The following is a 17,018-nucleotide window of genomic DNA, read 5'->3' as shown; positions in this document are numbered from 1 at the left end:
TATGGTTGTGTGAACTGCATTGCAATCTCTCTCTTTTTGTTTTATTTTTCTTTTTATCAGCAAACATATATTGAAAATCATCTCAAAGGGTGGATGACAATCATCTCAAAAAAGTCAAAACGCAAGGCAGGGTATACTGATCAGGGTAGGGGCTTACAGCGTGCACATCCCCCTTCCCTATAAATTTTCCTACATTTTGGCTAAAAAACTCTATTCCTAAAATTTTACTCATATTTCAAATTCTTTCACCATCTGATTCTCTATCATTTCTCTATTCTATTAAAATAATCTTTCTATTCTTCCTTTATTAATTTTTTCTCACTTCTATTTAGGGGTGGGCAGCGGGGCGGTCTAACTCCAGCGAGGCCCCACCCCACATAATTATTTATTTTATATATATACATATTTATAAATATTTGTTATTACTTTTATTATATATAAATATAGTAATATGTATTAAGTATAGTTTTTACTTAATACTTTTGTGCAAGTTATAGTGTAGCCTAATAGCCTCCTATATAAAAGTCATTAGACTAAATTATAACTTACACAAAATATACACTAGCAAATTTAAAAACTATTATTAGTTTTAAAATTTTAGTCGAATTTAAATTTGTAATTTGAGTCCAAAAATGTATTTTTGATCACTTTTAGACTCATGAATAATTTTTAAGCCCAATGTGCCATAGGCACTGTTGGCATGGGTGGGAAGCCGAATGAAATGTCCGCTCCCGCTTCCCCAACACCGCCTCCGAGGGTGGGATGCTGTGGTATAAACACCACCTCCCGCATATGCGGATAGCACCCCTATTTTTATTTACAATCTTAACTATTCTTTTATCTTTTCCTTTATGTTTTAAACATGAAGCTGATTATTTTTTTACTGATACTAAAATAATTTTGAAATTATTACGGTTTTAAAAACAATAAAACTTTTTATAAAAATTCACATTTTCCAAGGGATTGATTGACAAATCAAACGGCAAAAGGGGACTGGAAACATGCATCAAACACTTTAGCATGTGTCGTAGGTCATTATGGGCCCGTGTATTGGTCGGTATCTTTCCATATTTAAATCATATCCACTTATAAATATCGTTGCATATATATATTTATATATAGATATATATGAAAAACTTTATTTACACATCTCACTTTCATCCGATGAATTGCAGATTAATTTTTATATTTCTTTAAAAAAATAAATGATCATCTAAAAATGATAAAAATATCACATTATACGTAATAAAATGAAAGTGTGATTTATAACATCACTATATAATATATATATATATATATATAGACGCGCGAGTGTGTATTTGTTTCCACCACACATGATCTGCGCGCGTTGTTGCTAGTTTTTGTATGTAATAACATACGATTAGTTCCAATTACAGTAAAGCATCTTTTTGGATTCTCTTTCTTATATTTACAATTAAGTGGCGTGGCAGAAGGAAGCCTTGAAGCTGTAAATGTCTCGTCCCAAATTAATTAGACCTGCCAAGAAAATACATAGAAAGGCCTTACATCTATGCATGTGCCAACAAGAATACAATGGGATGGGGCATCCAAAAATATCCCACAACAGCACTTGAAAAACACCAAACAACTAGGAAATTGGATATTGTTTGTACTTTGTCTACAACAAATTAGGAAACTTTTATGGACAACGGAAACCTCCTCACCAAAAATACTTTCATAAGTGCACTCTTGTGGCATGCTACAAGAATACAATACGATAGATTGATTCCCCCTTTTTGGCCAAATATGACCTGAGAGTGGGGTATGAGAAATCCTGAATGTCACGTTCATGGAAAGATAGTACGGCTGAGAATGCATCGGACAAGTTAACATCAATCGTGAGAAGGAAGACACGTCTTACATCACTACAAATAGACGTATTTCTAAAAATTGTAAATATTACAAGACGTGTGAAGCTAAACAGGGGAGATCCAAACTACAAAAACTAAACGTAACTGTCCAAAATTGAGATCCCTAAACCGAAGGACGCATTCACAAGTTGCACTAGTTTTTAAAACTAAAACTAAAACTAAAACTAAAACTAAACAAAGAGAGACAGAAAGGCATCGCACCACTTGGCAACGTCAAGGGCGAACTCTCTTGTTGCTGCAGGATGGACACTTGTACTGCTTAATATGCTCGGCCCTAGCGGGTGTAATCTTTACACATTTGCCATGGAACCACTTCTCGCAGATGTCACAGCAAATCCAGAATTCATCTGACGCATAATTCTCCCCACATGCTCCGCACAAGGTCTCTCCATGCTCATCCTCCTCATCTTCCTCATCCACGACCTCATCCTCATCCTTTACCTGTGAGGCCTTTGAATCTTTTCCCTGAGATTCTGATGCCCGCTGCTTTGTCCCCAGGAAATTAAAAAAAAAAAAAAAAAAGAGATACAAATATGACCTAATTCTTTCGAGAAACAAGGGTGCTAGTTTCATTGCACATATAGAAAAACATGTTCTTCCAAGCCAAACTATGAACTTTACCCAGATGCATAATTTAAAAAATATCAGTGAACAAAACTTGATACAGTGCTCAAGTACGACTATCAGGCAAATGTACAAGAATCGTCAAGAGATGCAGGAACAGTTAATGAGATCTCCCAGTGTGTGCAATTTCAGAACGTGAGACATAACATCCCAAGTATTCTCAGTCACTACAACCCAAGCAGCAAGGTAAGTTTAGCACATGCCAACCAAAAAACAACCACAATCTTCTTATTAATACCCCTTCCTTCTGTTGGGTGCCAAATTGGACTTTCCATTGTCCTGACATGGAAAGTTTATGTATTATAGTAATGAATAAGAAACTTCATCGAAATTCCCAATCCACAGAGGTAATTTTTACACTGATCACCTATGACAAACTAAAATTCCAGTTAGTTGGAAATCCAATTCAATACCACGCACTAAAACTCAGTGTTTCACTACTGAATAATTAGACTTAACATTCCACTTGATGGATTGCTTTACCAATGATTATAACCATTAGCCAAAAAAAAAACAAACAGACCAAACAAAGCATCGCCATATATAAGTAAAGGCCTGCAGTGAAGAATACAGTTCCTAGTGCCACATATCCATCGTAATTTCTACTTGTAAAAATTTCCTCAAGCTATTAAAAGAAATGGAGAAAATCCTTTTACCATTTTGGGGTTCGTCTTGGATTTGTTGCTACCATGATTTGAGACAGAAGGCTTTTCCTTCACTTGTTTTTTTGCAGCACCAGTCACCACTTCAAAAATTGTTGGAAGATCATTTATCATGTTAAAGAGCCGTTTCCTGTGCCACAAGTAATAGAACAATGAAACAGTATCACATAGAAAATAAATCACATAATCAATAAAAATTACAAATAGCTGAAGAATCACCAAATTTGCAAATATAGAGTAGACATTTAACATCTTCATTTTTCATGCGACAACCACTATAAGGATACGGCCAGGTCTACTCATTTATGGAAACCACAACCAGACCCAGTAAAACTAAAATACTTTGTGTCTAACGTTGAAAACATGATTAAGATATTACATGTCCTTACATGGACTACAGAGAATTTTACTAATGCAAACAGAGAGTCGCCTATCGGACATCAAGCATGCGACTGTCGCCCACGGTGATCAACTCTTGCCTCAGATGTAGGAATTAACTGAGCATGAGCTCTTCCATCACAAAATATATGACCCAAATCTGGTTTTCAAGCCCAAAAATGACTTTTAAAGGGGAATAAAAAACACTCACAGCAATGACGAGCAAAGCAGGCAAAGGGATTCATCATATAGATTGAGTTACAAAGGGTAAAAATATACAACTAACCAATTAATAGATAATTTTTTTTATACACAATTAATAAACTATAGCATCGCTCTATCCAATGCCATGCATATAATTCCCAAACTAAGCTAAATACTTGGTGCTTGAATGTAGAGTTTCTCTGCCTCAAATTTTACAACAATGCTGTCGTAGGGAAGGACCTATAATAACATCAAATCACTCAAAATAAAGCAAAGTACATATAAATGACAGAACTTATAATTAACAAGTTACTACAAAGCAAAGTAATAAATAAGATGCTAGAGAGAGTAGCCAACTTTTCAAAGATTATGGGACAAACTGCAGCATCAGACAAGAAATTCAGGAGAAGGGAGTAGGGCTCTCCATTATCTTTGTTTCAGCTTAAAAAATTAACAAAGTGAAGGGGGAACTTAGACATGCAGGTGAAAGTTACCTGTCAGCCTTATCAAATCCAAATCTAGCACCGAAATAGAAGGCAACGGCAATCAGCCATGCATCACTATGGACAGCGACTAAAGATAGCCAGTCCTTTTCTTGCATGCCATCTCTCGCAAAGTTAATTCCCAGTGCAGGCTCTGGGAGCTCTGGGGGCACTTCTTCAGCAGGTAAATTGACTTCCCATTGCTCACTAGGAAAGCCATAAAGGCACAGATTCTCCTTCTCTGTAAATACAAATTAACACATAAAGACTAGCCAAACCAAAATTCAATAGAATAGGTATCAATCGAAAATAACAAGCATAATGGAAGCAAGTGGTACTTAGTAGACATAGTTATGCAAGTACCTCGGCCCTCCAATAACCATTTGAACCTCTGAAACCATAATGAAAATCCTCATACTTTTGGGCAACATACCATTTTTACAAAATATAATATCAAGCTCATGCAACCATTAAAACAAATCAAGTACATTGGTACCAGCTTACTTCCTATTTTCGCAGAATATATATGTTATGAGCCAGATTTTTGGAACACTCATGCAATTTCTCCCAAAATTGCATCTCAAATATGTATACAAATTACCCACAATAACATCAACATTCAACGCAAGTAATAAACAACTACCACATGTATAAGTGATTCATATGCTCCACACGTGCATAGCCAATAAAAAAGTATTTTACAGAGGAACATAAAATGTAACTATGGACAAGCAACGACACAAACAATCACAACAGGATCCCAGGCGAACAAAAGAGTGTATAAGGAGAGAGATGTCAGCATACCAATTCCTATGAGCATACAGCTCCAAATAGATATGAGAGGGCCATAAATGATCAACATCATAGGGCAAAATTCACAAGAAGATATATTATTTTATTACAAAGGCGAGAGAATCTCAATACTCATAATCACAAAAAGAGAAGTGGCAAAATCACAAGAAGATATATTATTTTATTACAAAGACGAGAGAATCTCAATACTCATAATCACAAAAAGAGAAGTGGCTTATGTTCCCTAAGCCAACTTTAAACAATCAAGTCCTTAAACTGATTATATCATGTAACAATAAGTAGTTTTTACGAGTCATGATAAATATCAATTAAAAGACAAAATACTATCTACAAAGTGATAAAACCTAACAGCAAATGGACTTCCTTAACTCTTAGTCAGTCAGGCACACATGGCAAGACTTGAGTTTGATACGAAATTTTTTATTATTGTTAGGATTGCTTTAGGTGTTGAAAATTCAGGTTGTTTTGGAGGTCTGGCTTGAGTGCCTTTCAGATTACTAGTCACATTTTAATCAGATTCTCTTTTTTAGAGCTTGACCAATTAATCAAACCAGAAATTCTTCTCATCTCATACCACTCTTCAATATACAATTACTTCTAAAAAAAACCTTTCCATATATAATTGAAGAGGGGTGCTGATTCATAGACCAAGAGATATCTATCATATAAGACTTCGAGACCAAGAATAAATTAAACCTGACCTGGATCACACTGCTGATAGAATTCTTCAACATCTGCAAAAAGAAAATGATCACATGAAAAAAATTCCAAAACTCGCACCTCAAAAAAAATGATTCAATTGACAATTCCAGGTCTTCGTTGCAGTGACATGGGCGGGAAGAGAGAGAAACCACACTTTTTAAACTAATAATTTCATCATTGTTAACCCCCTCCAAGTCAAACAAGAAGAACACAGAACAATAGATTTTGTTTTCCACAGCTTTCTCAGAAACTAATCATAAGTTAATGAATTGTCCTAAACACTTTTACAAACGCCAAAACAACTAAACATTTCATCCCGTCTATTGTTCTTCGTTTTATTTTTTAATTTCCTCGGAAATGAACTAAAAACGCAAGCTTGTCCAAAAAACACAATAAAATTCTTTCTGTCGTCTTCTTTCTCAATTTCTATGGAAACAGACGGAGAACCAAGAATTGCTAAAAACTAAAGCATATCACGGGGAAAAAAACTATTTCCTTTTTTCGCAATTCACAAAACGGAAGCAAACTAAAACGCTGCTCCAAACAGCAATGAAAAAGAAAAAGAAAGAAAGAAAGAAAGAGGAAGGGAGAAGAAGCTTAAAAAATAAATAAGCGTTTGTTCCTTGCACACGAAAAGACAAGAAGAAACGCTCTAAACGACATAACACTAAAATCACAAAAATCTTCTCCGTCTTATTTTCTCGGGAACCTAACAAAGAAGAAAGGCAAGTGAGAGAGAGGGTGAGGGCGTACCAGTTGTCAGGGCTTTGATCATACCAGCTCGGCGGCCCTTGAAATCCCTAAAAACCTCCTCGACTGTTCGCGGGTTGTAGAGCGCTGCTGCTCCTTCCATTGCGCTGTCTCTCTTGAGTGTTTGAAAGAACCCAAAAGTGAAAACCACACAAAGTCAACAAATTTAATTAATGAATAAACAAATTATATATTTATATATATATATGTATTTAAGGTATAGGACGACACTGACTTGTCTCAGGACAAGGAGGGAATTTCTAGGGTTTGGGGGAAGAGGGAAGGAAGGGAATTGAATAGTTTTATAGGGGTAGTTCTGGAGTTTGAGGCCTGACGGGCGGATTTAAATCTGGGTTGATTGGACGGGTTAACTATATTTGAGATAATTGGGGATGAGTCCGACTGACCCGAATAAAAAAACAAGGAATGATAACCTGACTTGTAAACCTCGTTGGATTAAGCACATAAATGAAATAAAATAAAATATTACTGTATTATTATTTTTTAATACCATTTTTATTTTAAAAGTTAAAAAAAAAATTATTTATTATATTTTATATAAAAAATTATAATAATTATATAAAAAGAAATAAATAATTTTATAAATAATAATAGTCTTATCACACTTTTATTATCTCTTACTATTTTTTTTAATTTTTAATTTTTTTTTACTTATAATTAAGAAAATAACTATTAATAAAATTCTATTTTTTATTTTTTTCTTCTTGTCCATCTTCCATTCTTATATTTTATTTCCTCTTATTTTATCTCTTTTTTCTCTCCTCTTTTGCCTTTGAATAGAGGAACCTCTCTTAAATTGGGTCTAGTAAACTTATTTTAAACTGTGTATATTTTATCCTTTTTAATTTTGGTAATTTATAGATCAACTTATTTCATAAATGTCGTTTTGAAATATTGATTTAATGGAGATAAATTAATGAGACAAGAAATCCAAAAAGCCCACACAACTCGCTGAAATAGAGTTTTGTTATATATAAATAAATTTGTGTATCAATTTATATATTAATATTATTATTTTTATATTTTAAATTTAAATTAATATTATTTTTAATAAAATTTATTTTTTGATTAATTATATTAAATAGATATATGTATGAATGTGTAAAATCGTTTATAATTAAATTTTTATAATAAAAAATAATATTTTTTTTTGAGAGAGAGAGTGATGAAGATGGAAATTTTTTTGGCATTGCAGGAGGGAGGTGTGACGCAAGGGCGGCTTCTGTGTGAGAGAGAGAGTGTGTGGGAAAGTGCTTCTCGTCACGAGTCAACGGCGGGGAGAGGGTGCTCGTCGGCACGAAAAGGAGAGAGAAGTTTCTGAGAACTTTGAGCACGAAGAGGAGAGAGGAGAGTTTTTTAGCACTGACATTCTGACATGCTTTTTGAAATTCAGAGAAAAAACTAAAAAGCAGATAAAAAAAAAAGTTACGTGGACTGATATGGTAGACGGATGGTAGATAATAGCAAAGTTATCGTTACCCAAAAAGACAAAGGCCGTTATAAAAAATAAATAAAAAAATAAAAGACAAAGGCCCGAACACTTCTCAAACAAAGGCTTACGCGGACTTGGTAGGCATTGTGTGTGGTGAGGTTTGTAGTGGTACAATGTTGCAATGTGGGTCCTGGGACGCCATGACGTTGACACGTCACGTATTTGGTCTATGATCATCAATCATCGTATAAAAACTTTGAGGTTACAAAATATCATACTCCATTTTTTCTTTTTCTTTTTTCTTTTCTTTTTCTTTTTTTGGGTTAAAGAATCCTCAAAGGGATGAAAACTATCATGCTAAAAAGTCACCAACTATGGTATCTCCGCCTAAATTCAAGACGTTTTTTTTTATATATATATATCTTTGGTATTTAAGAATTTCTCTGATTTTTCAAAATTATTCAAAAAAATAAACTTGATGTTTTTTTATATTAAGTTGTGTGAAAATGAATAAGTGGGATGTAGATCTATTTGCAGGAAAAAAAAAAAAAAAAAAAGAATAGGTGGGATGTAGAGTTATTTGGATAAAAACTATTTGAAATGTGTTATATATGGCTTGTTTTGCAACAGAGATGATGAGAAAATCTCAAGATTTTTCATAATTTTCTTCTCAAATAATACTCAAATATAAAATATTTTTCAATTACAAAATTTTAATTTTTTTATCTAATTATTATCTAATCATTATAATTTCTACAAATTTAAAAACAAAATACAAAGATAATACAACTTTTTCAAATTTCAAAACAACAATAATATTAAAAAATTATATTCAAATAATTTTTTTAACTTTATAATATTTTTATTCAACTTTTTATCTCATTTCTCAAAACTAAATAAAACATCTTAACTCCAACTATTTTATTACTATTCACAAAATCCTAAATATTCCAAGTGTTCAAACGAGCACTTATCTCATAAACATAGATAGGTAAAAATTTAAAAAGTTATTTAACCAAAAAAAATTGTGAAATATATTTTTCTATTTTATAAAACTTACTTTAATTTTTGTATTTTTCTTAATGAAAAATTCAAGGAAACAATTAGATAGAAATATTATTTTAAGAGATTGAAATCGTGTTGATATTTAAAATATGCCAACGTGAGCTTTTCTTTTGGTCTCAACGAAGGGGTCTAGACTCTAGACGGTGAGAAAAAGAGTTGAAAACTTTAGAATTTCCAAACCACTAGCTTCTTGGTGAGAGAATCTGTGCAAGTAGCATTCCTGTTATAAAGAAAAAGGGGGCATCCATATCAGATTCAGCATTTCCTAAAATATATTATATTATAGATGAGTTTTTTAATTTTTTATGCCGCTTTCAACAGAAATTTTTGCCATCAGAGACTAGAAAAAGTCGGCAGAGAGTTACCACAGACAAAGGCATATCATGAACATAAGGAGCAATTACGATATTGTCAATGATCACCGACTTGACATGTAGTAGTCTTGAGATGCTAGTTTATGCCCAAATGCCAAAAGAGTGTATAGCCAGTAACAGTCTACACTTGGTTTTTGACAAGCTACGGTGACAAAGAAGTGAAATTGTAAATAGCAAAAGAGCCAAGGATGACTTCCCTTCAGAACTCCAGCAGCTACCTTCTCCAAAAATGGAACACAAACTGCTGAATGAGTGTGGTTGGCAACATCTCTCATCGGAGGTGATGCTTACCACCACCACCACCACCACCATCATGCATATCAACCAAGTGAACTTGCATAGTCCTGCCAAATGAAGAAGGGTAGCCAGAGAACCTGAATTCTGGCTGCTGGAAGATGTCGTCACTGTTGGAGGCACTAGTCACATCAGAGCAAGAGGTGGTGGGTGCTCTGTCTCTATAGTTCTCTGGCAGATGAACTTCAGATTCTGCCATATCTCTAGTCAAAAGTGGCTGAGCAAAGCCTGAGACATCTAGCCCATTGCTCATTGGAGTTTGCTTGGATTCTTGGAGCTTCTTTGTGTTAACAAAGCGTCCACCAGATCCCCTAGCCCTCTTCAATGCATGAAGATGACGAGATTCATGAAGATATGGCTGCACATGTTTCATGATGGCATTGCACAGAGAACATTCCTTGTCAGTTATCAATAAATTCCATGTAAAACATACTGTTCCGCACTGCAAGTAATGTTAAAAGGAGAGGGAAAACCCAAAATGCACATACCTTCCGATCTTTGATGACTTTGTTCTGAGCTTCAAGCCTGGCTCGATACTGTCTCCGTCTGAGAATTGCATGGTATTGTTTTGCATTGACATAAATGGGTTCATCATCTATAAGATCAAGAGGTAGGGGCACTCGTGTAGGTGCCACCCCTATCATTTGGGAAGGATGAATCTGCAGGCATTTCATTGATAATTATTTTATGCACTGGCAAACCAGAAATGATGCTGTTTATTAGATTTATCAGGACAAAGATTAATCAAAGGAAATCAGAGTCTGCTATATCGCACTCCATGGTAGAATCTGCACATTGAAAACAATACATGACCTCCCACCGTCAAGGAAGAACCGTAGGTTTGAAACCACAAGAGATATTGGTATCCAGAAAATACCACAATTTCTTCCCGAATTATACTCCTAAAAAAATGGCTGTTGTTTAAATAACCTTACATTGTTGCGATCATTTTCCATCTATGGCTTCGAAGTTCAGGCATTGTAAGTAAATAGTGTTTGATAGATAGGGAAGGAGAAACTTTCCTACCATGCAAAAAGAACACGAGACCCTCAATGTGTGCAATAGTGAAGTGGAATGCGGTCCATAATCAGGAAACATAAAATGTAGGGAAAAAAAAACCCCAGGGGACCAGGGAAAAGTTTCACTTATTTAAGGTGCTTACAATAGACTGTTGTCCATAAGCAGAAGCCAGTAAACCACCAAAATACGGATCTGCATAGTGGAATGGAATGCGAGCCTGAAACAGAAGACACAGAAATTTTAGAGATCTGCATCTCCCCTCACAACTATATACACACAGGCAGCATCAACTTACAATTGATTGGCTATAATCAAGCTGTGAAGGTGAGAAGACAAAATCCCGAGTACCAATTGGTGAGCCAGATTTGATGATACCCCCAACAGGCTTCCCCTTAGTTTCAATAAATCCTGAGGAAGCACAAAAACCACTAAATGACATTCGCCCCAGGCCTAGCAAGAACAAGGTGTAGTAAAGTAATTGATGTGGGGTGAACCCATATACTTTCTCAAGATAAGTCTTGTCATATCCATGGTGCTAAGTTAACTTAACCACCTTTATGACATCTATAAATAGATTGGAAAAAATAGTATAATGGTAGCAGGATGTTATGGATGCTTAATATCTAATGATAATAGGTGATATACTGCGCGATCTGCAAGTCCCTTTTAGATATTTTGACTCCCTCCCCCCCTCCCTCCCTCCCTATCATTTCAGAACATTGAAATGGAAAGTTCACAGGCACATGTTGAAGGATTAAGACATCCCAAGAAACATTGGGTACTTGCTAAGCACAAAGATATATAATTCCAAATAACAGAGAAAAAAGTTGATATAAGACCTGATTGTGGTGAAACTATGCCTTGTACACACGGGTTTCTTTCTCCCATACTAACCACTTCAGGATAAGATTCACAGGTTGATTGAGTTGAGGACGAATCCTGATCTTGGAATTGAAAATTCAATTGCTTGGTGTTATGAAAATGTTGCGGTGAAACTCCCATCTTCATGCTTAGAATTCTGGATGTAGATGATTGCTCAACATGTGACTCAGCAGAATTCTCCCATGATGGGCAACCAAGAAAGTATGGGGATGCAGAATAGGGAAAACTTATAACAGATTCTTTCTTACACAAGTTCTGCATTGGCTCAAACTACTGCTTGGAGAATTTAAGAATTATGAGAAATAGACTAGGGTTTTTAATAATGTAAAAGAGGAAAACCTACACTTGTTTTCAGTTGCAACCACTTGTGTGCGTGTGTGTGCGTGCGCACCCGCATGCTCGCACATATACGAATTAGATATGCATACGCTAAGAATTGAATCATTAAAACTAAGGAAACTCAATTCCGATAGGAAATAAGAAGTGACAATAAAAATTTGACTTAACTACTGAAGCGAAACGATTTTGTTAATTGCATTATTACGAGTAAACGTATAGTCTAGTACAGTACACGAGCATGCCCTATGACCACAAGTCCAATACACAATTTCTAATCATAGATCACCGTATTACCATTGCATTTTCAAGCAGGAGGCCTCCATGCCATAAATTAGAAATAACTATAAGAAACATCTCGAATACCTTTGCTTTCTTTTAAGTATTATGTGATGAATTTCTAAACTATAATACCAGTTCTAAAATACAAAAAATATAGATAATCAAATTACATGTCACTTTCAGGCAGCTCTGCTTTCCCTCGGTATTAATACTTACAATTTGAACATCCAGATTTGAGTACATCAAAAAAAAAAAAAAAAACAAAAACAAAAGTATTATGCATGATCGATTGTACAAACTAATTTCTTATATCATTGATCATTCAAACTAATTTTTTATGGACTCAGTTTCTGCATCTAACAGGTGAACATAGATATGGAGAATCTATGTGATGAAGACGGTACTTCACTGCATAAATGAAGCCATCCAACTGAAGAAAATAAAAAATGAGAAGTGGTAAAATGAAATTTAAAATTAGCGAAACCAAAGCATGGTCTTTATGGGAGTGCAAAAGAATATGTATCAATAGGGGAAAAAACACTATAGTTACTAGTTAGGAAACGAAAAACGACCAAATCGTAAAATTCTCAGTCAATTCCTCCAAAGTAGCAGTCTACATTTAAAGCCACGAAAACCCCTGCGGAAATTGCAAACCATTTCTTTTTTTTCTTTTTTTTTTTGATAAGTGGAATTGCAAACCATTTATTTTATTCAAGACCCAGATAATAGAAATTTCAGAGCAGAAAGGAAAACAATGAAATCTCACAACCCATAAATTAACATCACGTATAAGGTTTACCCAAAACAAGAAACCCGTCATTTCAACGCCATCTTTAGCCTCCACATGCTTGCATAGCAAAGATTCACACCATCATGCACAAAATAAATTATAGAGAAAAACCGATAGCAGATAAAATAAACCGACCGCAGAGGAAAAGAGAGACCTTTTCGGTTTGGTAAAGTGCGGGGAAACAAGAAATGATTGCTGCTGATGCTGCTGTTGTTAGCTTGGAACTATGCATGTCTCTCTTAATCTTTCATACCCCTCAAAACACACAGACACAACTCTCTCTCTCTCTCTCTCTCTCCTGTGGTTTCGGCTTTAGCTTTGGAACTAAGTACGAGGCTACATCTCCTCCAAAACGACGAACTTTGCATTAACAGACGCTGAAAAAATCTCAGATAAACCTCACCACCGCCACCACTACTCCCCCCATTCCCAGTCCCCCATATTTCTTCTGCATCTCTTTTCAGATCATATTTAATACAAAAAACCAGACTTTCTCCCATCGCTTTTTAATTAAATTTTATAATATGTACTTTAAACTAGTCTTTCTTATTTTTTCCTCTTTTGTTTTGGTATAACGTTCTTTGTCGCGTTCCCATCAGTGTCGGTCTGAAACATAAATTTCGTAATAAATTCACACTCGGACTTGCTTAATACGTCTTCCTGTTTCCTACCTTTCCATATTCACTCTCTTAAATAACCTCAGCCGCCCAAGAGCATCCTCAAACATTAGTCACAGTTAAAAGATTTTTTTTTATGAATATAAGAAAATTTTAATTTTGATTATTTTATTTTCATTTACATAAATTTCTATATTAAAATATTTATTTTTATTATATAATAATAAAATAATATAAGATAAATTTAATTTTAGTTATTCACATCAAAGTTTTACATTAAATTATCTATTTATTCATTATATAATAATGAGTAATTAATAATTTCAAAATTATTTAATTTTTTTAATTTTATCATATTTTAATATTCCACCTATTACATATTAATTAATAATCAAATTCAAATTAAATTAATATGCCACTAACTCAAATTAATATATCAATTGTGATAAAATATGTGATAGAAAGAAAGTGAGAGATAATTAATTGATAAAATATATATTTGATGTATGTACAGTAGTAACCTTCAAATTTGAAAAAACTTTTGAAAGTCACTGTAACTAAATTTCAAATAAATTTAGCTAATCCATTGTGAGCATATTTTGCTCTCTAATAACTAAATATTCAATAGATTTAACTTTTAGCTAATCCATTGAGGATGCAGAGCCAAAACTAAATGACATTTTATATGAATGTAAGATAAATTTAACTTCTGACTATTCTAATCACATAAAACTCTACATTAAAATAGTTATTTTTTCATTATATAACAATAAAATAATATAAGATGAATTTAGTTTTTAGTTATTCACTTCAAATATTCACATTAAATTATCCATTTATTCATTACATAGTAATGAATAACTAGTAATTTCAAAAATATTTAATTTTTTAAATTATTAATTTATTTTATTTTATCATATTTTATTATTCTACCTATTATATATTAATTAAATTAATAATCATATTCTTATTAAATTAATATATCACTAACTCAAACTAATATACTAATTGTGATAAAATATGTGATAGAAAGAAAATGAGAGAGAAATAATTAATAAAATATGTATTTGATGTATGTACAGTAACCTTTAAATTTGAAAAAACTTTTAAAAATCACTGTAACTAAATTCTAAATAAATTTAGCTAATTCATTATGCGCATATTTTGTTCTCTAATAATTAAATACTCAATAGATTTAACTTTTATTTAATCCATTGAGGATGCTTTAAAAGCACTCTTAATGGATTAGCCAAAACTAAATGACATTTTTTATGAATGTAAGAAAAATTTGACTTTTAACTATTTCATTCACATAAATCTCCACATTGAAATAGCTATTTTTTTTATTATATAACAATAAAATAATATAAAATGAATTTGATTTTGATTATTCACATCAAATATCCACATTAGATTATCTATTTATTCATTATATAGTAATGAATAACTAATAATTTCAAAAATATTTAATTTTTTTAATTATTAATTTATTTTATTTTATTATTTTTTCTATTATACCTATTATATATTAATTAATAATCATATTCTTATTAAATTAATATATTACTAACTCAAACTACTATACTAATTGTGATAGAAAGAAAGTGAGAGATAATAATTAATAAAATATGTATTTTATGTATGTACAGTAACCTTCAAATTTGGAAAAACTTTAGAAAATCATTGTAACTAAATTCCAAATAAATTTAGCTAATCCATTGTGAGCATATTTTGTTCTCTAATAATTAAATACTCAATGGATTTAACTTTTATTTAACAAAAAATCTACTCAACCTCCTACTATTCATACAACCTCCACACTCCACATTATTTTTAATTTTTATTATTTTTTTCTTTTATTAAATATTTATTATATAAATAATGAATAAATAATTTAAAATAATTTAAAAAGAATAAACTTAAAAAAAAATTTAAAAAAAAATATTAAAAATTTAAAAATTTTAAAAAAGTGTAGAGTGTGGAGTGTGGTGGAGGTTGTGTAGCAAAGCTCTTTATTTAAACCATTGAATATGCTTTAAAAGCACTCTTAATGGATTAGCCAAAGCTAAATGACATTTTTTATAAATGTAAGAGAAATTTGACTTTTAACTATTTCATTCACATAAATCTTTATATTGAAATAGCTATTTTTTTATTATATAATAATAAAATAATATTAAATGAATTTGATTTTAGTTATTCACATCAAATATCCACATTAGATTATCTATTTATTCATTATATAGTAATGAATAACTAATAATTTCAAAAATATTTAATTTTTTTAATTATTAATTTATTTAATTTTATCATATTTTACTATTCTACCTATTATATATTAATTAATAATCATATTCTTATTAAATTAATATATTACTAACTCAAATTAATATACTAATTGTGATAAAATATGTGATAGAAAGAAATAGAGAGAGAAATAATTAATAAAATATGTATTTGATCTATTTACAGTAACTTTCAAATTTAAATTTTTTTTTAAAAGTCACTATAACTAAATTCTAATTATCTGGAATTTAGCTAATCCATTGTGAGCATATTTTGCTCTCTAATAGCTAAATACTCAATGGATTTAACTTTTAGTTAATCTATCGAAAATGCTCTTTAGATGTTCATTTTTATCATCTCCCACTACACATTTTATATATTTTAATATTATTTTTTATTTTATTATATTTTTGTTTAAATAATTGAGTTGTTCTACTTATCATTTATACATCATATATTTATTATAGGAAAAAATAAAAATAAAATAAGTGTAGTGTATGATGTATAGAGATGATAAATAGAATTATTTTTTTATTTTTACTTCACTCGTGCGCCTTCACACATTCATTTTAAAAAAGAGTTGAGTTTATTATTAAAAAGTTAATTTTTTTCATGTGAATTTCATATTTATTCAATTTTTTTTTAAAAAAATTACACAGCATTTACGTACTATACGACTATAAATATCATTTCTCAACAAATATATATATAAATATATATCATCAACACCTCTTTATTAGTAAAAGCATTAATTTGGTCATCAACAAGTTCAGGTGGTATTCCTTATTTCCCAAGTGTAAAGTTTTCCAAATTTTATGCACGAGAGGTTATACTCACTTAGTCTATTAAAGTTTGTCCGATAGTATAAATCAAATTGGTAAATTCAATCACCAAAAAAGACCAATCTTTAAATTAAAACGAATCAAATAAAAACGGATGCATGACATTCCAATTCGTCATTAAATTTCACATTAAGTAATTGTACAGTTACTACATCAACTAAGTGATAAATTCTACAACATTTATATAGTTTTTTTTTTTTTAAATCATGATGCCATGTTTGGGTTTCATCGTGCTGAGTGACTCAATACATTATATAATAATTAAAACAC

At 31.8% G+C, this 17,018-nt stretch overlaps 2 protein-coding genes across 5 annotated transcripts; both read right to left on the bottom strand.

The window, feature by feature from the left end:
- Positions 1-1,359: 1,359 nt before the first annotated feature.
- Positions 1,360-6,820, bottom strand: LOC109002006 (PHD finger protein ALFIN-LIKE 3-like). Of its 3 annotated transcripts, none has more exons than XM_035692398.1 (6): positions 6,511-6,687; positions 5,757-5,789; positions 4,255-4,483; positions 3,173-3,308; positions 2,094-2,378; positions 1,360-1,497 (listed from the first exon to the last, which is right to left on the bottom strand). In XM_035692398.1, the coding sequence occupies exons 1-5, from the start codon at positions 6,608-6,610 to the stop codon at positions 2,106-2,108; spliced, it is 771 nt and encodes a 256-aa protein (XP_035548291.1). In that variant the 5' UTR covers positions 6,611-6,687; the 3' UTR covers positions 1,360-1,497; positions 2,094-2,105. The 3 variants fall into 3 exon arrangements, with proteins under 3 accessions (XP_035548291.1, XP_018835104.1, XP_018835105.1); XM_018979559.2 differs by lacking the exon at positions 1,360-1,497 and adding an exon at positions 6,743-6,820 and having other exon boundaries at positions 1,829-2,378; positions 6,511-6,622; XM_018979560.2 differs by lacking the exon at positions 1,360-1,497 and having other exon boundaries at positions 1,829-2,375; positions 6,511-6,684.
- Positions 6,821-9,406: 2,586 nt separating this feature from the next.
- LOC109002002 (nuclear transcription factor Y subunit A-3-like) lies at positions 9,407-13,486 on the bottom strand. 2 transcript variants are annotated; one of them, XM_035692693.1, is made up of 6 exons: positions 13,158-13,486; positions 11,553-11,868; positions 11,009-11,121; positions 10,856-10,930; positions 10,182-10,352; positions 9,407-10,051 (listed from the first exon to the last, which is right to left on the bottom strand). In XM_035692693.1, the coding sequence occupies exons 2-6, from the start codon at positions 11,854-11,856 to the stop codon at positions 9,671-9,673; spliced, it is 1,044 nt and encodes a 347-aa protein (XP_035548586.1). In that variant the 5' UTR covers positions 11,857-11,868; positions 13,158-13,486; the 3' UTR covers positions 9,407-9,670. The 2 variants fall into 2 exon arrangements, with proteins under 2 accessions (XP_035548586.1, XP_018835101.1); XM_018979556.2 differs by having other exon boundaries at positions 11,553-11,731; positions 13,158-13,485.
- Between the last annotated feature and the right edge of the window lie 3,532 nt (positions 13,487-17,018).

Source organism: Juglans regia, chromosome 7, assembly GCF_001411555.2.
Source record: "Juglans regia cultivar Chandler chromosome 7, Walnut 2.0, whole genome shotgun sequence".
Lineage (NCBI taxonomy): Eukaryota > Viridiplantae > Streptophyta > Magnoliopsida > Fagales > Juglandaceae > Juglans > Juglans regia.
The sequence above is the reverse complement of the archived record's forward strand: the minus strand, read 5'-3'. Positions and strand labels throughout refer to the sequence as shown.

What these genes read in the sequence shown, in the direction of transcription:
- LOC109002006 (XM_018979559.2), bottom strand. Translation starts at nt 6,610, where the DNA reads ATGGAAGGAGCAGCAGCGCTCTACAACCCGCGAACAGTCGAGGAGGTT. An exon ending in GGATTTGATAAGGCTGACAG is followed by an intron (nt 3,309 to 4,254) that starts GTAACTTTCACC and finishes CTTGTGGCACAG; the next exon opens with GAAACGGCTCTTTAACATGA. An exon ending in CCAAGACGAACCCCAAAATG is followed by an intron (nt 2,379 to 3,172) that starts GTAAAAGGATTT and finishes CTGGGGACAAAG; the next exon opens with CAGCGGGCATCAGAATCTCA.
- LOC109002002 (XM_035692693.1), bottom strand. Translation starts at nt 11,856, where the DNA reads ATGCAGAACTTGTGTAAGAAAGAATCTGTTATAAGTTTTCCCTATTCT. An exon ending in CATAGTTTCACCACAATCAG is followed by an intron (nt 11,122 to 11,552) that starts GTCTTATATCAA and finishes GTGCTTCCTCAG; the next exon opens with GATTTATTGAAACTAAGGGG. An exon ending in TTGATTATAGCCAATCAATT is followed by an intron (nt 10,931 to 11,008) that starts GTAAGTTGATGC and finishes CTTCTGTTTCAG; the next exon opens with GCTCGCATTCCATTCCACTA.